This window comes from Sorex fumeus, unplaced genomic scaffold (genome assembly GCF_029834395.1).
Source record: "Sorex fumeus unplaced genomic scaffold, SorFum_2.1 ptg000094l, whole genome shotgun sequence".
NCBI lineage: Eukaryota > Metazoa > Chordata > Mammalia > Eulipotyphla > Soricidae > Sorex > Sorex fumeus.
The window spans coordinates 3978722-4004898 of NW_026606151.1; the positions used below are offsets into that span (position 1 = coordinate 3978722).

The window sequence follows — 26177 nt, forward strand, 5'->3', positions numbered from 1 at the left end:
AGATGAAGGTTACAAATTCTGAAGAGCGAGAGGTGTTTGTAGTACATCCATTAAACCTTCCCAAAGAAACCAAGAGTTCACAGATTCAGCTATCTCCATATTGAATTCAAATATCAGCCCCTGTTCCTTTCTATTTTCTGTGCTGTTCAATGCTTCTCTCCACCATCCCACTACAAGAAAGAAAGAAAGAAAGAAAGAAAGAAAGAAAGAAAGAAAGAAAATGAAAACTCAAACGCATGTTTTTCTTCCTTCTTAATTCTTGGAAAATGGTGTGTAATCACTTCCTCTTCTTCTTTGGCTGTATCACTTCACCTGCACAAACAAGAACAGAGAGAAACCTCAGGCTCAGGGTTTCCCTACCACCACACTGTGGTGTGGGTGGACATTCAACCATTATTTGGGTCAGTAGAAAGTTGATAAATTTTTGCACAAATCAAGAAGGTATACTATAAGGAGAGGCAAAACCAAACCAAACCAACCAAACGAACCCCCCCCCCAAAAAAAAAACCAAAACAAAACAAAGCAAAAAACCCACACCTAAACCAAACCATACACCACTGCAACTAATGGAGAAAGAAGCAAACTTACTGCCCCTCCCTTTGACAGTCATACAACTTGCCACATGGTGCCCCTTCCCTCCCTTTGGCTTCTGAAAATATAGTATTAGACATTCAGGATTATTTTTATTCAATCAACACATTGGTATCTCCATAGTCAGTGATTATAAATTTTTCAATTAAATTTTGAAAATTCTGAAACTGTTGTTGTTGCCAAATGCAATTAATACTGCCTTGAAAACCTTTTTCAACTAAGCTCCTCATTTATCCCGGAAAATAGAGCCTTTTAAAGGAGTCTTGATCTGGTATTTGCTACAATGACCTCAAGCTCCTAATTCTATGCTTCACACTCTAAACAGAAAACATTAATTATATTGTAAACAGAAACCATTAAATATATTCTTCAAAATTTACTTTGCTGGCACTGTCCTTCAGAGGTTTTAGAAAATGATAACAAAGTATTACCTGTGGCTTTCTCAATACACTGATATCCTGTTAACTCCTCTCCTGAGCATACAGCCATTCTGTCATCCGTGTGTTCATACCTTTTAACCATTTAAAGGGCAATCCTCTCCTGCCTCCTTCTAACTATCAATCCAGACTACCCCCTTACTAATTTATCCAGCTTTAGAGGCTTCATACTGTTTTCAATTATGCTCCCACTTATCAAAGAATTTTGATGTGAACTATCTCTTCTCCAGTTAAATTTTTTTTTGTTAGATCTTTAAGTAGAAACAGTATCCCCTTATTTCTGAATTTTACAGATTGGACCTTTAATGAGCTCTTTTTTTTAAACTAAATAACACATAATTTCCTCATGGTCAAGAGTTCAGTTAATATAAACTTCTCAAATTTACTCCACGGCATGGCTCCTAAAACTTTATACATATTAACTAACCCCAGGCTCTAGCGTCTAATGACAAACCACATTCCATTTCTCCACCCCCAAGAGCCAAGTATTAAGAATATGTCACATTGAGAAATTGCAACTAAATATGAAGAAAAGCAGCTCAAGCAAAGTAAAGATGGTGGGAAGCTACTTTGAAGGAGAGTGGGTGCTCCTTTCCTTGGTTGAGTCTCTCACATCCAATACTATGAAGCATTAAGAAAGTCCCATATACCCAATACACAAAGAACTACCCTCTCCAACTGTGTTTTCAGGTACAAAAATTACTTTATTTTGCCTGGCATGATTATCACAGAAATCATATTTTCAAATATGTTTGTAGCTAATGGAAAGGGTCCTCATTCATAAATGAGGAGCCTTTAAGCTTGAGTCTTCAAAATTTACCTATCACCATATTTCCATAGTGATCATGATAAGGAGCTGGAAAATAAGGACTCCTATATTTTCTTATCAAAAATATTTCACAAAATGATTTTAAACTTAGGGAGAAATGTTGCTTGTTATCACCCGTTATTTCATAAAGGTAAGTTTTCCCAGTGATTACAGTTTGGTTAATTAGGAAGTTATGATCAACCCACATTTATTTTTATTCCTTATTTATCCTGTTAAATAATATCAGAAAGTAAATTTATTATCAGAACATACATTTAATGTTCATTTTGTGGAATTTTATTGCTGACACAAAAAACTAATTTTTTAAAATCAATATCACTATGCATACTGTTTGTAATTTATGCCTAAGTATTTTACTAGGTTCACAGAATAAATAAAAATAGCATTCACAAAGATTTACACATACGTATATACAACCAATAAACTGATAAACTTGGTTATGAAAACTTCAAATACTTATGGCTGGAGCGATAGCGCAGTGGTAGGGCGTTCGCCTTACAAGCGGCCAACATGGCCGACCCGAGTTTGATTCCTCCGCCCCTCTCGGAGAGCCCGGCAAGCTACCGAGAGTATTCGATATGCCAGACACAGTAACAATAAAGTCTCTAATGGAGACGTTACTGGGCCCGCTCGAGCAAATCGACGATCAACGGGAGGGCCTTACCTTACCTTACCTTAGTTTTAGTGGGCTGACTTGGATAAGGATGGAAGGCTGTTAGTTGGAGCATGAGGAATTAAAGCAATGAGGTTTAAGCATCGATGAGTAATAGTAAGTAAGTAAAGGCCCTCCCGTTGATCGTCGATTTGCTTGAGCGGGCTCAGTAACGTCTCCATTGGAGACTTTGTTGTTACTGTGTCTGGCATATCGAATACTCTCGGTAGCTTGCCGGGCTCTCCGAGAGGGGCGGAGGAATCGAACTCGGGTCGGCCATGTTGGCTGCGTGCAAGGCAGACGCCCTACCCGCTGTGCTATCGCTCCAGCCCCGATGAGTAATAATAATTCAAAATTAATGGGATGAAGATGTTACTAAAGTCTGGATGGACAAGGGACAAGACTGAAGAAGTGGGAGAAGAACTAATTCTGAGTAGACTGACTTTGAGAATGAGAAGACATTAGGATAAGAAAGAAAACTCTGATATAATTTTTGTAATGACCATTCTGAAAGTCTGAGGATCTAGTTCCTTCTTGTGTACAGGGTCAGCTCTCTGCATCTACCTACGTTCAGAGGTTGTCCCACACATTCCAAGTTTACACTGATTCCTAATCTCACATCCAATCACTGCTCTTGTCAGTCTCTTCAGTTTTTACCCACTAACAGGAGACAAAAAAATGGGTAGAGGCATTCTGCAACTGTGGCCAGTACTACCCCTCAGTCCAGTAGTTGACCTGGGAGAACCCAAACCTCGACAAGAATGTTTGTAGATAGATGGTAATGTTTACATATTAATAAGATAATATCTTAGATACTAATAAGTTGGAAGGAGTTCAGGGTCCTGCAGCACCCAGGTTCTTGTCCTAGACCTGCATTGCAGTGTTTCTTGAATACATTAGAAGCAGAATCACAAGCTATCACTCCATCTCTACTCAAGCAATCTACATTTTTAACAAGTCTCATAATTTGAGAGGCATTTAAAGACACAGTAAGGAATGCTGCTCTCTGACAGTGATTTTTTTTTTTTGGCTTTTTGGGTCACACCTGGTGATGCACAGGGGTTACTCCTGGCTTTGCACTCAGGGATTGCTCCTTGTGGTGCTGGAGGGACCATATGGGATGCTGTGGGAATTGAACTCGGGTCAGTCGCGTGCAAGGCAAATGCCCTATACACTGTACTATCGGTCTATCCCCCTCGGACAGTGATTCTTAATGCTGATTATACACTTAAATAACTGGGAGGCTTTAAAAAATATCCCCCGTTCTTTACTTTCAGAGACATGGATTTAACTGTCTGTAATAGATCTTAATATTTATATCTTGTTTGTCTTTGCTCCACACCTGGTGGTGCTCAGGGATCCCTCCTGGCAGAGTTTGGGGAACCATATGGCATTATAGGGATTGAATCTGGGTTGGCAAGGCAAATGCCCTACCAACTGCACTATGTATCTGGTCCTGGAATTGCTATATACAGAGTGATCATATGTAAAGTCCGGATTAAGTCCAACTACTGCTAGATGCTAATGACGCATATTGGAAGAGCCTGGCCTGATATTTTGTGACAACTCAGTACTAAACTGGTGATTCTCAATCAGACCAGACTATGTCTTGGGATTTCAGAAAGAGAGATGCCAGTTATTTCTAACTCTGATTAGCCTGATCTCTGTTTCACACTGTTGATTCATAAGTAACTGTTCTATCTTTGTCAACCTAGGCCCCATTGCTTCAAAAAGGAAGTTGTTGACTTTAATCATCATCAGCTGGGAAAATTGGTAATTCATGCATAAAATTGGAAGTTAAGAGTAGAATATCTTATAGAAAAGGTTACTCACTTTTTTTTCTGAGAGAGAATGGTATTAGCATTATTAGCGATAGGCCAGCCCCATACGCCAGACCTAATTCATTACCCCTTGATACTTCATTTATGACTTTATAGTATATTAGAAGGGGGAACTGATGTAGTCTATATGAATAACAAGAGAAAAGCTACTGACTTTCCTGTTCAGTATAACAGGACTATATGTAGCATGACCAATGTAGGAACCCAGACCATTTGGCACAGTATTCTTCCTCTCATTGCCTCTCACTCCCTCACTAACCTACTACTTTGAGTTTCGCTTTTAGCTAAAGATGTAAGAGGTAAGAATACAGGATTAGTCCTAGGGTTTTATAGACTAGGTCAAAACACTTGTTTAAATAGACACAGAACTATGGAGAGGGATTCACAGATGGAAGAATCACACAATTGATCGAGTTAGATTAAAGTGAGCCATGTGCACACTTGCAAAGCTGGTTACAACAAGGTCTTTACTAGGCAAGCTGAATGGTTACTTAGTCATCCTCTGAATTGAAGTTCATTACCACTGGTTCTGTGGTTAGATCGTGGCCAGGGGAGGGACAAAGCTATAATGTTTGACTCCTATTTCAATGCTCTTCTCGCTGTTTTGTATTACCTTTTCTAACATAAATCTTTCTTTTTTCTCAATACTGCTACCTTAAGTGTACCAAAGGCTCACTCAACCATGCTTCTGATACTCTGACAAATACTTGATTCTCTAATTGTTAGAATCACACTGTGATCTCTCTCTCCAGAATTCCTTTGCATGAAGCATCTTCTTGAGACCGAAGAGAAGAGCTATGGAATATCTTTCTGTCTGCATTGATGGATGCATTGAGTAAGTTAATAAAAATGGAGAATCAAAAATGGATGATACATGGTCCTAATCCATAAGAAGTGCAAAGTCAGGTGTAAAAACAAAGGAACAGAGATTATATTTAGGATAAGAGTTGAAGAATAGATGTAATGTAAGAGTAGTTGTAGGAGACTAAAGAATATGAGAGACAGAAGCCCATGAGACAAGGTTAATGCATGGGCTTTATGAATGAATGAATGTGTGAAGCAAGATCAATGTATGTGAAAATCAAAGGTTTGGTGGTATTGGGGCACACATTTGGATGAAGTTCAAGACCCAAGGCAGATACTGGCTCATAAAGACTCTATATGTAATTCCGAGGGCTTGTGTTTTCATCTATAAATTGGGTAAAGGCTCAAAATGTATTATGCAGAATAAGAAATGAACAAATCTGTTCACATAGATAGATCTGATTAGTTTTAGGCAATTTAAAAGTATTCACTTCCACTGAAACTTTGGTGGTTTCTCTCTTCATTCTTATCCAACCATTTGTAATAACTGTTCAAAAATATGTTTATCATCCTTTTCTGCTATCATAGAACTTTTTCACTCCTTTCTGTTTTAAGTATAGAGAGGAGAGACATATACTACTACAGTATCTCCCTCTTGTGTATTGTCACATGATCATTAACCTACATATAATGTGAGGACTTATATGTTGATATTGACCTAGTTGTCCAGTGAGATACAATTCTAGCGAAAAATTGGATATAGTACTAGCATTTAGGCTTATTAGCTGGGATTTTTCTTGAAAACAGTGACCCTCAACAATATTAAATGGGGGACTGGAATGATAGTGTAGTGGACAGGGTGTTTGCTTTGCACAAGGCCGACCCAGATTGGATTCCCAGCACCCCATATGGTCCCCTGAGCACCACTAGTAGTAATTTCTGAGTGCAAAACCAGGAGTAACCCCAGGAGCGACCCCTGTGAATCGCTGGATGTCACCCAAAAAGCCAAAAAAGTCAAAAAATCCCACCAAACAAAAAGACAATATTAAATGAAACACTTGATTAAAAAAAAACTTACTGTTCTCTAAAATCTAAGTAATTGAGTTTCTTTTTCATATCTTATTTATTCCAAATTTCCAGTGTTATTAGTTTCTTCTTTCCTACTTATCTTTGTTAAAAAAATACTTGAAGAAGTTACTAAAAATCTTTATCCAGAACATCAAGGAGGAAAAAACAGTTAGAATTAGATATTACCATATCTGAGTTGTCAACACTTTTTTCTTCCTGGATGATTTCCTGTGATTTAGAATCCTGATTTTTGGGGTAACCTTTAGTATTTTATATTTTGAATGTCTTCTTTTCAAGAAGATTGTTTTTGAGATTTTTGTGACCAGTTAAATTTTCCAAGATTAAGAATCCTGTGTGCAAGCACTCATATACACACAAAACCAATTGCAGTTTTATTTCTCTAGGGTCTCTGTCTCCTCTCAGAAAGACACATTCTTGTACTGAACCTTCTGAAACTGTCATATTTTTTTGCATACACGGGCTTATGTTTTCACACCAGTTCATAGATTGGGTAGAAGATGCCACTTCTGCCATTTCTATTTTGATAGAACAGAATGACATGTGGGTGTGTGATGTGGGGGACTGTATGTGACTCTTATTTTCCTTCTATCAAAATTAGGGTAGAGTTCCTGCACTTCTACTTAGATTAGGGGAAAATCATGCATTTTTCCAACCTAAATTTTTTGTAGTTGCTTTTCCAACAAAACAGTATCCTGGGGGTGGGAGCAGTGAACGGTGGAAGGAGAAGAATAAAATCTTCCATTTTAGAATAAACCAAGATCAGATTGTTGTTTTTTTGTTCTTATGGAAAAAAAGGTTCTACTTACCTATAATTAGAAAATCAAATTCCCTCTGCTTTCTGACATATTCCCATTACCCAAGTCCCTAAGTGAGAATTCTAATCTCAAGTACAAGATGATATTTTTACCTGATAAATGTTTTAATAAACAGCGAGAAGCATCCTAATAGAAGAGGAACAGGAACTCATCTAAAAGTTAGAAGAGTTAAGGGGATCGTCTAGACTCAAGCCCCTCAAAAATAAAGCCTTGACATTTCAACAGTTTGCACTATGAGTTATGATTCATCCCTTTCATAATCAGTTATTATTATTATTTATTATTTCTTAAGCCTCAAGAGAAGAAGACCCCGAGCCCTTACTATCTTTTGTCCATTTGTTTTTGGGGGGACAAGGCACAACCAACAGTGGTAAGGGCTTACTCCTGGCTCTGAACTCAGAGATCACTTCTGCTGGGGCTCATATGGAGTTCCAGGAATCTAGTCTAGACCAGCTGCGTGGAAGCAAATTCCCAATCTATCCACTGTACTATCTCTCCAGTCTCATAAGCCCCTGTTCTCATGCTGAAAATGAAGACATTTTACTCTTTGGGTGCTAAGTTCTCTGATAAAGAGTTTTTTTCAGTATTGCAGTTAACTTATGAGTTGTTAACTACCATGAGGGATGTAGGTTGGATGTGATGTGGTCCACGAGAAGTGTAAACATTCCCTAGCTTCTCCTTTGCCTATGTTGGTAAGCAGAATCTGGGTTCTTTAGACAAAGACATTAAGCATCACTGTCTTTGCCTTTGAATTTGTTTTTCCTTCTCTTTCTAGTATAAAGTGAGTGATCCTAAGAAAGAGTATTTCTGTAGATAAAAAGGAAACAAACTGACCCCATTTCCAGAAGTTGAGTGTCTCTCCAAATACGTAGATTCCAATGATAAAGATGTAGCTGAGAAAGAAGAAGGCTGCAATACTCAGTGGGCTGAGTTTGGAAAACACAGGATACACCCATGTACCTGTTTTAGAGTAGAGCCAGGTAATCCTGCAGAAAATGAAAAGTCACAATTATTAGGAAAACAGAAAGGGGAGCATTTTCAACTCAGTACAGTGGAGTTCTGAATTCTAGGCAGATGAAAAGAAACCATGGGACATTTGTCAACAGGGAAGATATACCACACAACTATAGAAGTCAGTCATTTTTGGGTAAATAGATATTAGTGAGATTTGTTTTCATAAACTAGGTTGACAATTTTAATGAATCCTGCCAAACACAGTAACAACAAAGTCTCACAATGGAGATGTTACTGGGCCCGCTCGAGAAAATCGATGAACAAAGGGAGGACCGTGACCATGACTAAAATTCAATGTTAGTCAAAGATTACAGGAGAATACAAAACTCATTAGAAAAAGAAAAGTGTGAGAATATGATTGTTTTCCTGAGAGGTATAACTTGTTGGACATAGTAATTTAACCTGTTAATATGCAGTCTACTTGTTAGCTCTCAGCCAGATAAGTGGGGTTAGCTTTTCTATAACATAAGTCAAATGTTAGTTTGTTAATTATTCAAGTCCACCGAGGGCAGAAGGCTGAGAAGAAGCATTGTTGCTCTGATGTGGGGAAGGCATATACTAGTTACAGTCTATAACTGGTTAAGAATACAAAATCTGAAACTAGATGTCTATGATTCACACTAATCCTGTCATTTATCAGCTACACACATTACCTTGAGTAATTTATTCAACTTTTCTGGTCCCCTGCCCTCACTTTACAAAGCAGAGGTGCAAATGGCATACACCTTACAAGGCTATTGTAAAGATTAGGGGAGTTAATGCATAAAAATTACACAGAATAGTGCTTACACATTATAACAATTTAATGAATTTAAAAGCTTTCCTTGGAGGAATGGCACAGTGGGAGCCTTCTCAGCAACCAGTTTTTGAAGTTGCTCATCTCCCGTAACAATTAGGTGGGCTAGGTTATGGTTCAGGAACAACATGCAAATTCGGATATCCCAGGCTGTCAAAAGAGTTAAGACAGAACAATGAAATTATACATTTAATTAGGCTTTCAGAAAGCCAAGTGTGATCTTGAATGTTCCAAAACCTAGAATTTGAACAGACATTTCTCCAAAGAATAATGTCATTAATGCCATTAATCAGGGAAATACAAATAAAAATTAGAAGATAGCATTTCACAATATTTTAGTGTGTTCTACAATATTTTTAAAAAGCGTTAAAGGGGATATAGAAAAAATAGGAAAGTTTTGCACTGTTGGTAGAAATATTAATTTTTTTATGTAATTGCTGGCTGGAGTCCTGGGCTATCATTAATACTTAACAGCCTGACTGCTCTTGAGAACTGCTTGGAAGGCCTCTTCACCAAAAACAGAAAACAATCTTGAGATTATTATTTTAATGTAAATTTAAGAGTCTCCTGCCCCTGCACCTGGCTGTTCTCGCTGGGGCCCCTAGGAGGGGGGCAGGTTGAGTTTCCCTCCCCACCCCAAGCAGAGCCCCGGCAGCTGAAGACCTCCAGAACCAGCCACAACCATGCTGAGACCACTCTCCACATGCATGAAGGCACCGGCAGAGGAGCAAAGGCATGTGGGTCCCGAGGCTGAGATCTCCAAGCCTGCTTGAATCGGGGTTGAGCATCCTCCACCCAGATCCTCCATCTTCCAGTGGGCAGGGGTCATCTTATTTTCTCATTCTTACTTTGGACAACCTGGCAGGCTACCGAATGTAACCTGCCCACACGGCAGTCTGGCAAACTCCCCGTGGTGTACCCAATATGCCAAATACCAGTAACAATGATGGGTCTCATTCTCCTAACCCTGAAAGAGCCTTGAATATGGCACGTTTTAAAATCTCAGGGCTTGGGCAAAGGAGACGTTACTGGTGCCTGCTCGAGGCAATCGACGAACAACAGGATGATTGTGATCGTGATTAAGTGGTAAAGCTACCGTGCTAAACAATATGGCAGTTCCTTGAAATATTAAAAATATAATTGACTCATAAAACAGTGGTGGCAGCAGTAGCAGTGGCAGAGTGGACCCAGAGTGAGTGTTCCTAGGAGACAACGATGTGGGATTCAAGCACATGGAACTCTGCTAATGCCCTGCCCACAGGTTAGAACGGTGAAAGGCATGGCTTCCCCAGCAGGTGACCTCTGATGTGGCTGCCAATTATATTCCCTCATATAGCCCATAAGAATGATTTCCAAAAGGGCTCCACATAATTACACAATAACAGCAAAATGGAAGGGAATATCCTAGAAGGGGAAGAATAGATCATCACCTCCAGACTCCGACAGGCACTATGGGAAAACAGCTCAGAACTCCACCACCAGGAGTGAAGATAGGAGTCTTGAAGCCTCAACAAAAATACTTAGATACAAAATCTCTCTGAGAAAAAATTCAGAAATTAAATGGTGAGGAGGTTCAATTAGTTTAAAGAAACAGTGGAGCAGGCAGTCAATCAAATGCAGGAGAAAATGAGAGCAGAAATAAGAAAATTACAAACAGAAGTGTCATTGACAAAAAATTCGTTGGATGAAATTAAAAACTCAATGGGTACTCTCAACAGTAGAATGACAACAGTCAATAGAATCAGTGAGCTTGAAGATGAACTGCAGAAGATGAGCTGCCTGTTCAGACAACAACAAAATAGCTCAATGGTTGGCAAAAGAACTATGAGATGAATTCAAGAGATACAACATAAGAGTCATCAGAGTCCCAGAGGGATAGAAAGACAGCACCAGTGAGGTCACGGTCACGGTCCTCCCATTGTTCATCGATTTGCTCGAGTGGGCCCAGTAATGTCTCCATCATGAGACTTGTTGTTACAGTGTTTGGCATATCGAGTACGTCACGGGTAGCTTGTCAGGCTCTGCCATGTGGACGAGATACTCTCGGTAGCTTGCCGGGCTCTCCAAGAGGGGCGGAGGAATCGAACTCGAAGTCAGCCATGTTGGCTGCGTGCAAGGCAAACGCCCTACCACTGTGCTATCGCTCCAGCCCGCCAGTGAGGTAGTTACAGCTAAAGACATCATTGATGAGAAGTTCCCAGAGCTGGAGAATGCAGCATCTAGATCCAAGAAGCCAAAGGTTATCAGCTATAAAAGACCCTAATAAAAAGACTCCAAGACATATCCTAATCAGAATGACATATATTATAGAGATATGTGTATTCACAAAATTAATAGTATGGACTCTCTCCCACCATGTGCACTTGGTGGCCATGAGCCTCTTCCCCACTCCGACATGCAGCCACAGCCAACAGACTCATGAAGGAGGGAACAGGACCTCCAGGCTGGTTGGTGATCAGTTGCAGTTTATTACAATCTCCTTCCTGCTGTTTATTCCATTCTCCCCGTGCACCCATTTCAATCTCACTGAGTGCTCCATTCCAGTTTCACACTTTGCCTCATTCCCATCTCCTACTGTCCCCATGTTCCTCTCGCTGTGCCCAGTCTAGCAGCCTTAGTCTAGAGCCCAACCCAAAAGGATGGGGAAATAATTACACCTAGGTGAGGTAGCACAATCAACATATGAAAGCCCTTCCATCTGGGGAAGTTCTTCTAAGACAAAGATCTCCTCCTCAAGGACAGAATTTCATCTAAGGACATAATTCTTCTTTCCTTAGTTCATAAACAATCATCTTAGATTTACTTCTTAATAATATTTCTAGTCACTTGGTATGGACACTGTAAGAGATATATTAAGCTTTATGGTGGCTCTCCTGGGGACATCTCACTATAAACCGCAGACTACAGTCTTTGGGCCAGATTAGTCCTTCCTAACCATAGCAGGGTCCTTGTCCAGTCACTTCTCCTTGGATCATGACAGAATTCGTCCACGACCATGCTCTTAACTTATTATAAATTTTATGGCATTTGGCCTGTCCTGATTTGATGATAAGGTAGCTTACAGCTTGCCCTGGGTCCATTCAATCCCTTTGTGGGACCCGGCTTTTGGGGTACTAAGAATTAAGGGCAACTGAGGCTTCAGTCAAGTAAGAATGACAGATGCCCAGAAGTAAATATTATCCAGAGTCAATTAACTCCCATTATAAAAGCATAGCATTAACTGTATTCCTGTGTCTATACAAAAAGGACATTGCTCTAAAGTAAACTATACAAAGGACATAAGGAAAGAAGAAAAGCAATATTTCACTTATAAATACTAAATTCAGGGTCCTTAGAAAGATCTAACCTTACAAATTACATATTCTGGTTAGGGAAAATGAGTGAATAACAGATAGAGAAATCAGAACACAGAGAAGTTAAAGATTGATACTGAGGAAATGGGAGTTCTTTGGGAGCACCGTGATGGGGTATAACCCAATAAACCTAAGCTCCTTGAGGCAGAGATAAACCAATGTTATCCTACAGAGATACAATATTGAAAGGAGCAAGATCGAAAAAGGAAATTACACACAAAGCAGCATCCATTATTTATAGCAGACCTATCGTATGAAACTTTTCAGGCCTGAGGACTTTGTGAGATATAGTTTAAAAAAAAACTTAATGAAATGAAGGCCTTACCAAGAATATTTTACCTGGCTAGACTCTCATTCAGGTTTGAAGGAATGACACACAACTTCATGGATAAGCAGCAGCTCAGGAACTTCATAGACTTAAAACAAACTTTAAGAGAAAGACTAAAGGGGCTACTGTAAGGCAAAACAACCCCCACAAACACAAAACCGCATGACAATAATCTCTCTCAATGTCAGTGGAGTAAATGCAACAATTAAGAGGCACAGAGTAGTAAAATGGATTTAAAAAACTGGAATCCAACATTCTGCTGCCTACAAGGAACACATTTAAATACCAGAACAAACACAGACTTAAAAAGCTGGAAAACAATTCTTCAAGCAAACAACTCCTTCAAAAAGGCCGGGTTGTCCATACTAGTATCTGATGACATAGATTTCAGACTGAAAAAGGTTAGAAGGGTGAGTGAAGTCTATTTCTTAATAATCAAAGGATATGTACATAAGGAAGAAATGATATGTTTGCACTCCTAAAAATATACACACCAATGAGAGGCTACCAAAATATTTAAAACAATTGCTAATAGACTTCAAGGACAATATTGGCAGCATCACAATGGTAATTGGAGACTTTACCACTGCCTTGTCATCTCTTGATAGATTAACAAAACTAAAACTCAGCAAGGAACTACTTGAAGAAAGAAATGGAAGAGAGAGGGCTAGTAGATATATAAGTATGTAAGGGCTTTTTATCACCAAAAAGTCGAATACACATTCTTCTCCAGTATACATGGGACATTCTTCAAGATAGACCACATGCTGAGCCACAAAACATACGCCCATAAAATCAAGGAGATAGAAATGGCATTGACAATCTTTTCAGACCATGATGCACTTAAAATAGAAGTTAATCACACACAGAAAATGTAAAATTAAATCAAACACCTGGAAATTAAACAGCTCACTTCTGAACAATCAGTGGGTTAGAGAGGAAATCAAAGAAGAAATTAAAGGATTCCTGAAAACAAATAAGAATGAGGACAAGCTATAAGAACTTGTGAGACACAGAAAAAAGCAGTTGCAAGAGGAAGTCTTATAGCTGTGCTAACATTCATCAGGAAGGAAGGAAGGGACTACATAAATAACTTCATGTGGTTAAAGGAGCCCAAATTAAGCAGGAATAAGGAAATAGTATCTCGCCTGCATGGCAAAGCCTGGCAAGCTACCCATCACATGTTCAATATGCCAAACACAGTAACAAGAAGTCTCAAAATGGAGACGTTACCGGGCCCGCTGGAGCAAAATCAATGGACAATGGGAGGACAGTGCTAAAGGAAATAGTAAAATGTAGAGCATAAATTAATGAGATGGAATTCCAAAAACAATCTAAAAGATCAATAACCAAGAGCTGGTTCTTTGAAAAAATAAATAAGATTGATAAACCACTAGTAAGACTCAGGGAGGGAGTGGGGAGAGAGAGAGAGAGAGAGAGAGAGAGAGAGAGAGAGAGAGAGAGAGAGAGAACCCAAATAAAGTGAATCAAAAATGAAAGGGGGTCATCACAACAGAAACCCCAGAAATTCAAAAGATCATCAGATTACTTTGAGAAACTTTATGCATTAAACAAGAGAACCTAGAAGAATTAGATAAATTCCTGAATTCTCATAACCTCCCAAGGTTTAACCAAGAAGATCTAAAATACCTGTACCTGAACAGACCTATCACTATGAGGAAATTGAAACATTAGTCAAAAGTCGTCTCCAAAACAAAAGCCTAAGCCCAGATGGATTCTCTAATAAATTATTCCAAATCTCTAAAGATTACCTACTGCCAATACTTTTCAGGCTTTCCCAGTAAATTGAAGAAACAAAAACACCCAGTTTCTATTAAATACATATACCCTGATATGAAAAGCAAACAAACACACCACAAAAAGCAGAATTACAGACCAATACCCCTGAGGAACATAGATGCAAACATCCTCAACAAAATACTATAAAAAATCCAACAACTCATTAAAAAGATCATATACCATGAAAAAATTGGTTTCAATCTGGGGATCCAAGGATGGTTTAACATTCATAATTCAGTTAACATAACACACCATATCAATAAAATAAAAAATAAAAACCATATGATCATATTAATAGATACAGAGAAAGCATTTGACAAGATCCAGCACCCATTCATGATAAAAACTGAACAAAATGGAAGTTAAAAGAACTTTCCTTGGTATAGTCAAAAACACCTACCAGAAGCCCAGAGTAAGCATTATCCTCAATGGGGAAAGATTAAAAACCTTCATTCTAAGATCAGGTGTAAGACAAAGTTTCCACTCTCGCCACTTCTAATCATTGTAGTACTGGAAGAACTTGCCATAGTAATAAGGCAAGAAAAAATATCAAAGGCATTCAGATAGGAAACGATGAAGTCATGCTCTTTCACTATTTTCAGATGACATGACACAACATTTAGAAAATCCTAAAGACTACACAAACGACTTCTAGACACAATAGATTTGTATATTAGGGTGGCAGTTGCAAAATTAATACCTAGAAGTTCATGACTTTCCTATATACAAATCATGAAAGAGAAGAAAGTGATATAAAAAAAATTCCTGTTCACAATTGCGCTTCAGAAAATCCAGAACTTCAGTATTAGCTTAATTAAGGAGGTTAAGGACCTGTATAAGAAAACTACAAAATGCTACTCCAAGAAGTAAAAGAGAACATGAGGAAATAGAGATCATCCCCTGCTTATGGATTGAGAAAATTAACATTGTCAAAATGACAATATTTCTCAAAGAATAATGTATATTCAATTCAGTCCCTATAAGGATATCCATGACATTTTTCAAAGAAATAGACTAAACAGTTCTGGAATTCATATGAAACAATAAACCCCCAAGAATATCCAAAGCAATCCTTGGGAAAAAAGTAGATGGATGATATTACTCTCCCCAACTTCAAACTCTGCTACAAAGCAGCAGTAATTAAAATAGCATGGTATTTGAATAAAGACAGACACACAGACCAAAGGAATAGAGTTGAATTATCCTGACAGACTCTCAAATTTATGATCACTTAGTCTTTGATAAAGGAATGGGAAATATGAAGTGAAGCAAGGAAAGCCTCTTCAACAACTGGTGCTGGGAAAACTGGGCAGCTACATGTAAAAAATGAACTCAGACCTCTTTCTAACTCCTTGTACAAAAGTCAAATTAAAATAGATTAAATATCTCAACATCAGACCTGAGTCCATAAGGCACATGGAAGAAAAATAAGCAAAACCCCCTATGACATTGAATCTAAAGGTGAAACACCACTGACCAAGCTAGTGGAAGAAAAATCAAGAAATGGGACTACATTAGAACAAGAAGCTTCTGCACCTCAAAAGAAATGGTGACTAAATTGCAAAGACAGCCCACAGGATGGAAAAATTACTTACACAATACTCTTCTGATAAAAGGAAATATCAAAGGTATGTAAGGCACTGATATTTCTTTGCAAGAAAAAAGCATCCAACTGGGGAAAAGAAATGAATAAAAAATTCCTCAAAGAAGAAATTCAAATGGACAAAAGACACATGAATAACTGGTCTACATCACTATCATTAGGGAGATGAAACTCAAAACAACAATGAGATATCGTATCATCTCACAACACAGAGATTGGTACACATCTAAAAGAACAAATACAATCAGTGCAGATACTGGGAGATAGGGATTCTTATTCATTGTTCATGAGAATATCGACTGATTCAAAAAGAAAATGGTTGGTTATTCCTCACAAAACTAGAAATTGAGCTTCTATTTGACCCAGAAACACCACTTCTGGGAATATGCCCTGCGGGCTCAAAAGTACACAGCAGAAATGTTATTTGCACTTCTATGTTCATTGCTTCACTATTCACAATAGCCAGAATCTGGAAACAACTTGTGCCCAAGAACAACAGACCGTGGGATAAAGAAACTACGGTACATCTACACTATGGAATACTGCATAGCCACCAGGAAAAAATGAAGTCATAAAATTTGCTTATAAGTGGATGGACAAGGAGAGTACCATGCTGAGTGAAATGAGTCAGAAGGAGAGGGACAGCTATAGAATAACTGCATTCATTTTTGGGATATAAAAAATAATATATAGTATGAGACTAATATTCAGATCAGAGAAAAACAGGGGCCAAGAGGACTGGTAAATGGTTGGAAACTTGCCACAAGAGTGTCTGGGGTGCAGGGCAAAGGGCAGTCAGGATAGACAAGGGACCAGTATGAGAATAATAGTTGAAGTGATCATTTTGGATAGGAATTGAGTGTTGAAAGTAGGTAAAGGGATATATCTGATAACCTTTCAGTATCTATATTGCAAACCATAATGCCCAAAAGAATATACATACACAAGTATACATAGATACATATATATGTATATATATGTATATATGGAGAAGGCACGTGTAATGAGAGAGAGAGAGAGAGAGAGAGAGAGAGAGAGAGAGAGAGAGAGAAGTGTCTGCCATAGAGGCAGGCAGAAGGTGGGGTTGGGAGGGAAGCTGGAGAGTTTTTTTCTTTTGGGGTAACATCCAGTGATATTCAGGAATCACTCCTGGTGGTGCTCGGGGAACCATATGGGATGTTGGGAATCGAACCTGGGTTGGCCACGTGCAAGGCAAATGCCCTACCCATTGTGCTATTGCTCCAGCCCCAAAACTGGGGATATTGATGGTGGGAAATGTACAATGGTAATTGGGTTTTGGAACATTATTTGACTAAAACCCAATCATACACAACTTTGTAACCGTGTATCTCGTTGTAATCAATTAAAAAATAAATTTTTTAAAAAGAGAAAAATATTCTCATAATTTGGCAATTCTGCTTCTGGGTATATACCCAAGGAATAAAAAATAAGGCCTCAAAGAGATCTTTATATGCCCATGTTCATAATAGTTTTAGCCACAATTGACAAACTATAAAGGCAATCCAAACATCTATCTACAGATAAATGAGTTTTTTAAATGAACTATTATGGGGACTGGAGAAATAGGACAGAGGTACTTGTTAGGTACTTGTCCTGTACTTAATTGAATACTGTTCAATTCCCAGCACTCCATATCGTCTCCCAAGCCCTCTAAGAAGTAATCCCTATGAGTAAGCCCTGAGCACAGCCCTTTGTGGATCCAACACACACACACCACACACACACACACACACACACACACACAAATTAAAGCAAACTATTATTATTCAGTCTTAAAAAGGAATGACGGTCTGAAATATATTTACAAATGGAATGACCCTTGATAATATTATGTAAAAATAAACAAGCCACTTACAAAACCCCTGCATATTGTGTTATCCATTTAGATCATTAAATTCATAGAAACACAAGTTAGGATAGTGGTTTCAGGGTCTGAGGAGGGAAGTACGGAAGGGATACAGAATTTCAGTTTAGGCAGGAAAGTTCTGAATCAATGATGGTGAGACAACAGCACTGTAAAATTTTAATGTCATTAAACTAAATAAAGGTAAAGGCCCTCCCATTGATCGTCGATTTGCTCGAGCGGGCCCAGTAAAGTCTTCATTGGAGACTTTGTTGTTACTGTGTCTGGCATATCGAATACTCTCGGTAGCTTGCCAGGCTCTCCGAGAGGGGCAGAGGAATCGAACTCGGGTTGGCCATGTTGGCCACTTGTAAGGCGAACGCCCTACCCGCTGTGCTAAACTAAATATTTTTATTGTCTAGATGGCAAAATTTATATTACATTTATCTTACAATAAGCACATTTTAAAAAGAGGCAGCACTCTTAGACTTATCTATGTATGTGTGTGTGTGTGTGGGGGGGGTGTTACTTGATTTCTGTCTTGGCATGTTCTCCCAAACTTACCTAGAAGTTACTCTTATGTAAACAAAACTTTATTAGATTGAAAACAAAAAATAATTTACAGCAACTCTGTGAAGTGTGTTCCTCCTTGGTCCATCTTAGAGTAATTTTGACAGTATTTTTTTCCTGCACTCTGCTTCTCAGGACAGGATAGAGATGGGGTAAAGGACAGAAAATAGATAACCCCGTTCAGCAAGGCATAGGCATTTGAGTCTAAAGACAAGAAGTGAATATAACTCTAAATGGGTTAGCACAGCGGTAGGGTGTTTGCCTTGCACACAGCCAACATGGCCGACCCGAGTTCGATTCCTCCGCCCCTCTCGGAGAGCCTGGCAAGCTACCGAGAGTATCTCGCCAGCATGGCAGAGCCTGGCAAGCTCCCCATGACGTATTCGATATGCCAAACACAGTAACAACAAAGTCTCCAATGGAGACGTTACTGGGCCCGCTCGAGCAAATCGATGAACAACGGAGTTGCTTTTATAAAAAAAACAGATTTTAATAAATCTGTTTATATACTTGAAGAGCTGGAGCAATAGCACAGCGGGAAGGCATTTGCCTTGCATGTGGCCAACCTGGGTTCAATTCCTCCATTCCCCTGGGAGATCCCGGCAAGCTACTGAGAGTTTCCCACCTCCAAGGCAAAGTCTGGCAAGCTACCCATGACGCATTCGATATGCCAAGAACAGTAACGACAAGTCTCACAATGGAGACTTTACTGGTGCCCGCTTGAGCAAATCGATGAACAATGGGAGGACAGTGCACTACAGTGCTATATAGTTAAAATTAGTCCTTCCTAGTTCTTGTACACACTTATAGTCCATGAAAATAACATTCCCTAGATACCCGGGAAGTTTCTGTTTATTCACTTCAGTTTTGTTTCCTGAGTGTACGGTTTGTATAGAAGAGTTCTTGAGGTGAGGTTACAAAACCTGTGCTTTCAAAGAAAAAGAAAAAGTGCAAAGAGTTACAGAGGGGTTAACTGACAGTAAGAAATATATATTATATATATATATATATATATAGAGAGAGAGAGAGAGAGAGAGAGAGAGAGAGAAAGAGAGAGTACCAACCAAGACTGAAGTCATTTAACAAAGGAGAATCAGTAAGGTATTGCTTAAAAATAAGGAAAAAGGAGGAAGGAAGGAAGGAAGGAAGGAAGGAAGGAAGGAAGGAAGGTGCTAATTTGACTAACTCTTATGCCCACCCAAGCACTGGGGTACAGCATATTCTTAAAATTTTGAATGCATATCTGTTTATATGAAGTCCCAAAACTTTGGTTCCCCTGTATGCAGTTGCTATAGACAGTTATTAATTGCTTAACCTACCAATACTGCAATCTCTAAAACTGGGAAATATATATAGTAGTCTCACAAATTTTAGTTAATCTGATGCTACCTTCATTACTAATTCTAAGAGGTAAAGGATTCTAAGATTAATGACCTTTTGAAGTTATCTGGAGTGTGAATCTAAGTAAGTCAGAGTAGACAAGCTAGGGATGTAATTTATCAATAAAGCTATTCCTTGCATGCAGGTGACATAGCACTTCATCATCCATGCACAAAAAGTAAAAATAAAAAATAAACCAAAAAGTGGTAGAACACTTGTATATTTTATAGTTTTTCTTCATCCTAAACTTTTTAGTCCTAAATGATTATCATGAATTTTCTGTTTTTGTTGTACCAAGGTATGGAAATAGAAATCTACAGGTTAGAGATCAGTAGACTAGTATGAGTTTTGTGGGGTTTGGGAAATTATGTACTTCAGAATATAATTCTTAAAGAGTTAAACATCATACATGTCGTTCTCGTTCAGCAAAGTTAGTAGAATAAATGGAACCTCTGCTCCAAGGTTCTCATGATGATTTCATACATAAATGTGTGTGTGTGTGTGTGTGTGTGTGTGTGTGTGTGTGTGTGTGTGGAAGAGGAGAGTATGTTTCTTTTTTGCCTCTAATTACAGAAGACAAGAACAATTTCTATTAATCCCACAAGTTAATGGAAGACTCTCCCCCACACCCCCACCCCATCCTTGCCTCTCACAATCTCATCCTACAGGGAGCAATCCCATAATCTTCGAAGTCCAATCTTTCTTGAAAAATTCAGGTCTGAATTCCCAAAGGGAAGTTTACAAGGCAAGTCATTTTCAACCTTGGCTCAGATGTGTCCTGAGCAATCAAACCATAGTTTTGGGAATGGAGCCCAGATATGAGATTTTTCAACTTTTTTACTTACACCCAAAACTATTTCTTTCACAACTTCTCTACATCTATTAATGGAATCACCATCTTGCCAGTCTGCTAAGTAAAAATTCTTAGACTTATCCTTGATTTTCCCTTTCATTTGCCACCTACGTACCAATTAATCTACAAAACCTATTCTGTTACTTCTACAATGTGTTTTAGATTTGTCCTTCCCTTCCTGATTTAATCCTCTTCAGGCAATCCTATTCAGGCTGTTAGAGAAATGCCTGATTTCTCTAATAGCATTTTGGCTGAGAAGGAACTGAAGTTTGGACAAGAGGAATGGGAAGTATAGATAACCATTTCTTCTCCTAGACATCTATCCTCCAGTGCTCTTCAATCTGCATCCTGGCTGGGCTGGATCCCAAAAAGGGGAAATATGCAACATCTTTTTAGATTAACTTACATGAGGGCTATGGTGGGTGTCTAGTGTGAAAAATCAGACTGGGATTCTGATCCTCACTATAATCTCAGATTTAAAACATTACAGTGCATCTGGTTATTTATAAAAGAAGTTTATCTTTCAGAAAAGATTAACAGTGGCTCTCTAGTAAGATGTTTTACTACAATGCAACATCAGGAGAAAGAGGGTCTTGGTGACATGGCTGATCACAAAGCAATGCTTAGAAGACCTTTCTGGCAGTTTTTTTTAAAAAAATATATCCAGTAGTAACTATGCTTTAGTATCTATGTGTAAATGGGTGCATGAATTAAAAGATGCATTACATCTGACAACTTTTCTGTGGGACTCCACCTGAGTGTTAGAATAGTATAGAATAAAGGAATCGGTGGCTGGAGAGAGAATACAGCAGGTAAGGTGTTTGCCTTGCAAGTGGGTGGCCCCACTTTGGTCCCCAGCATTTCATATAATCCCTTGAGCTCAGTTGGGAGTGATCCCTTAGCATAGAACAAGGATGTGGCTCCCTTCTCCCCATCCTCCCATCTCCCAAGAAAAGAATCATTTCTCTTGTTTCATAAGAACTTGTTGCCAAATGCCTTCAAAAAGACATCCCATATGTATTGGACTATAATGACTTATCTGTTGACCCTTGCCCTGACCATGTAACAACTTATACACAATAGAGACACCGAAAGTGTTGGTAGATGTTTGGTTTGATAGTAATGCATTGTAGGCCAGATAAGGCTGTTGTCTGCGTCAGTAGCATCTTTCTACTTCTATCAATATAGGGGGCTAAAGGGAAATAGCATTGTTGTTTTGCTAGTTGTGGGCTGGGAGGCTACCCTTATAAACCTCAGTGGATCCAGGCAGAGATGCTGGCCTTTGAACAGTAGGTCTTATGACCTTACAGTATGTGTGGGAGAGCAATGCTCAGGGCGGATTCAATATAAACAAGTGTGAACATGCACTGGATTATTGGAATTCTTTGGAAGCTGAAGTCCTGAGGTCTGAACCAATCAGGGTGTTCCAAGCACCTGAATGTGAGATAACACTGGAGTAATGAAGAAGCTGTAACTAAGAGCAAGACATGGTAGTTAAGCTGAGATTCCTAAAGATGACAGGAACGTCTGACTAACTTTCATTTTATAGCCTTTCATTCTATTTTGTTTCCCATGTCTTGCCACTCATTTTAAGTACAGCTTTCAAAATAGCATTTTGAAAACATAATTCGTTGGCAAAGTCTCCCCTAGTCTCCCATCTCCCACCCTGCTTCCACACCATAAAAATAAGAGCCAAGGGACTGGAGTGATAGCACAGCGCGTAAGGTGTTTGCCTTGCATGCAGCTGACCCAGGTTCAATTCCCAGGATTCCATATGGTCCCTTAAGCACCGCCAGGAGTAATTCCTGAGTGCATGAGCCAGGAGTAACCCCCAAGCATTGCCGGGTGTGAACCAAAAAAGCAAAAATAAAATAAAATAAAATAAAGTAACAGCTAAGTCACACATCTTCTTTGCTGTTTTCAACCTCTACCTGCACCTACAAGTCTCTGAGAGATGGGAGACTCAAGTAATATTTCTTATTAGTCTATTTCACTACAGGTATAGTCAGTGCAAATTGCTGACCACTTCTAGAATGTGTACTGCACTCTTTTAAAACAAAAAGAAATTGAATTGAATCATCGTGTAAGGTTCCAACACTTGTCTCTTCACCAGTGTACATTTCCCAGCATCAGTGTCTCCAGTTTTCCTCCTGCCTTTGGACTGTGCTTTTTTTTCATTCTCTCCCACTTCACGTGCAATTCAGTCGGTCCTCAGAGTGCAGATTCCATGCACACCTTTCAGGAAACCCTTCTCCTGCAAATGCTCTCACTCTTCTGCCTTTCTGCCACTTCTCACCTGCTGTGCTTACATTTTGTATGCCTGGCTCATGTCTGCTTATTAAGTATAAACACAAGACAGACAGGTTTTGGTCTCAAATAAAGTTGTATAAAAACTTTTTTTTTTCTGAAAAAAAAAATCCCTGTCTTAGGGGAAATATTTGTTCAGTGAATGAAAAATCAGCAGTAGGAACATTTCTAGTTTCCTCCTTCTTACTACTGTTTCAGACAAAGGTAAGTGAGAAGTTTGGGTAAGTCAGAAGGGAGGAGCAAGTCATCATATTTATAGGTGACTAATGCTTTCCAAAGGAAATGGAAGATTTGCAGTTATTGCTACTTTGCAAAGTTTTATTTTCCCACTTGGGTTAGCCCTCCAATTTTGCAATCTAAAATAGCTAAAATCAAGTGCCACATTGGAGGCAGTCCCCTGTTTCAGGGGATATTTTTAGGTCTCGTAACATAGTCTTAGCAATGAACTGCTTCTCTGGCTCAGAGTTATTGCTGGTTTTCTGACTCATGGTCGTTTCTCACGCTCTTTCTAGTCTGAGCTCATATTCTTTCCCTCGATCCTGCTAAGTTGTTTCCCTATTTGACCATCCAAACGGACACAGGCCTAACAGCTGACACATAGTCATTTCCCTGAAAAAGAATACTTCTGTGGATATTTGCAGTTTGTGGAAATTGTTGCTGGTCACCTCTGCTGTGAGGGGCTGTGGACTCCAGAGGGGACATACGGCTGTCGATGGTAGGGAATGGAATTTGAACCCACCTATTCAGAGAGTGAACAAACAGAGGGCAGTTAAAAAATAAAACAACCACCCCCAAGTGCTCACAAACAATTGTCTTTGGTTATTTCTGCTGACAGTGAGTTCTCTTGGACCAAATTTTGTTTCAGTGCTTTATTACTTATAATCTGGAGTGATAGCACAGCGGGTACTGCATTTGCCTTGCACAGGGCCTGTAGGATAACATTGTTTTGTTCTGCCTGCATAGCCTCAGGTAGTTTAGATTTATTGGGTTGCTCCCATTCCTCTGTGCTTATTTGTAACTTCTTTTTTTTGTGCTCTGTTGACTTGTAAATATTGTTTTTCTCTTCTCCTTAAGTCCTTTGCATAGTTTATTCAGAGCAATGTCCATTTTGTATGGACACAAGAAGACAGTATATGCTATGCTTTTGTAACATGACTCTCAGTGATATTTTCCTTCTGGGAATCTGTTCTCTTGATTTAAGCCTCAGTTGCCCTTACTTCCTAGTGCCCCCAAAGGAAGGATCCTGATGAGGGACTGGATGGAACCAGGGTGAGTGGTAAGCTATGTGCTACCCTGGCATTGAAAAGGGTCTGGCCAAAGTGCCTAATGCTTAACTATAAGTTAAGAGCTTGGTCATGAACGAATGCTGTCATGATCCAAAAAGCAATAGCTAGATTCGGACCCTGCTAGGCTTAGGAAAGATTAATCTTGCCTGAGTGCTGTAGTCTGAGTCTGTGGCAAGATGTTCCCAGGAGAGCTGCCCTACAAGCCTCACTGTAGCTCTTATTGTGTCCATACAAAAATAACTAGTATTAAGTCTCCTGCCCCTGCGCCTGGCTGTTCCTCGCTGGGGTCCCTTGGAGGGGAGCGGGTTGAGCTTTCCTCCCCGCCCCGACCAGGGCTCCGGCAGCCGAAGACCTCCAGCACCAGCCACCACCATGCTGAGACCACTCTCCGTACACATGAAGGTACTGGCAGAGGGACAAAGCCATGCGGGTTCTGGGGCCGAGATCTCCAAGCCTACTCGAATTGGAGTCGAGCATCCTCCACCCAGATCCTCCAAATTCCAGTAGGCGGGGGTCACACCCACCACCTGGCACCCTGGCGCCGTGTAATCCCATCAACGGCCAAGACTCAGAGACTATAAAATCCAGCTCCCGGAACCGCGCGGCCGGCCGCGCGACATCTTATCAGGACATCTTTTTATGATATCTTATTATCTCATTCCTACTCTGGACAAACTTGCAGGCTATCGAATATAGCCTGCCCACAGGGCAGAGTCTGGCAAACTCTCCGTGGCGCACCAAATATGCCAAATACCAGTAATAATGATGGGTCTCATTCTCCTAAAGAGCCTTGAATATAATCTCAGGGCTAGGATGAAAGAGACGTTACTGGGGCCTGCTCGAGGCAATCGACGAATAACAGGATGATGAATGAATGAATGAATGAAAAAAGATGTTGATAGAGTTATTGGACTGAGGAAAGGAGAAAAACACCTTAGGAGATATTTTTCCTTTGGGCAGTCAGGAAGGGCCTTGGAATATCCCAGGTGGTGTTTCCTTTGAACCTGGTAGGCCCTCAGGAAGGGCTTTCTTATGCTGATTTTGCTACCAGACTGGGAGAAGTGTAGGCCCAGAGTGCCAGGGAGTTAGAGAGATAGGAGAGTTGGAGTCAGAGCTGGAGAGAGCTGGAGAGATGAGAAAGAGTGCAGGGTGGCAAGATGGACCACGAAGGGACTAGGAAGGGGGACACAGAGAGAAGAATGTAGAATACAGGAGCAGGCATGTGGAGAGAGAGAACCCAGGCTGCAAGATGGAGCGTGGAGAGACGGAAATGAGGGGCTAGAATGGGAGACTCAGAGAGATTGGGGCAGGCGCGTGGGGAGAATGGAATAAACGGCAACTGATCAATGAACCGATTTGTTCCTCATCTCCTCCTCTGTCTGCCCCATGATGCAGTCTGTCCTGTCCGACCAGGGGAGTGGCCCAGGGTTCCCGGAACCTAGGCAGTGAAGGGGAGAGCTGCCGGGGTCTCCCCTGATCGCCCCCAGAGTATTATACAGTGGCTGACCTGGGTTCGTTAAGGCAAACTACCTCTCGGCAAACTACCAAGAGTATCCCGCCCACACAGCAGAGCCTGGAAAGCTCCCTGTGCCATATTCGATATGCCAAAAACAGTAACAACAAGTCTCACAATGGAAACGTTACTGGTGCCCACTTGAGCAAATTGATGAACAATGGGAGGACAGTGCTACAGTGCTATTACTTATAAGGTGGTGCCCATAAAAAAAAAAACCACTCCAATTCCTCATGATATGCACCTGCCAGGGTCAGGTATCTGTCTCCTCCTTTGCCATCCGTTCAATAGCTAACCCAAAGGCAAAACTTCAAACTAAGAACAGAAGGCCATGGTTTTTTCGTATCCCACCCCCTTTTGACATTTAAGGGCATATTTTACCTTTATAAGTTGCTGTTGCACATACCTGACCATGAGAAAACAGTCGAGAACTGAATTTGGAAATAGGTGAC

The 26177-nt window shown here is 39.8% G+C and overlaps 1 protein-coding gene across 1 annotated transcript in view; it reads right to left on the reverse strand.

The window, feature by feature from the left end:
• Positions 1-277: 277 nt before the first annotated feature.
• Positions 278-26177, reverse strand: part of ADTRP (androgen dependent TFPI regulating protein) — an 86045-nt gene continuing 60145 nt past the window's right edge. The window contains exons 5-6 of the mRNA XM_056132533.1: positions 7893-8044; positions 278-312 (exon numbers count right to left, since the gene is read on the reverse strand). Of these exons, the coding sequence (XP_055988508.1) occupies positions 278-312; positions 7893-8044 (187 nt within the window). The remainder of the gene's footprint in view (positions 313-7892; positions 8045-26177) is intronic.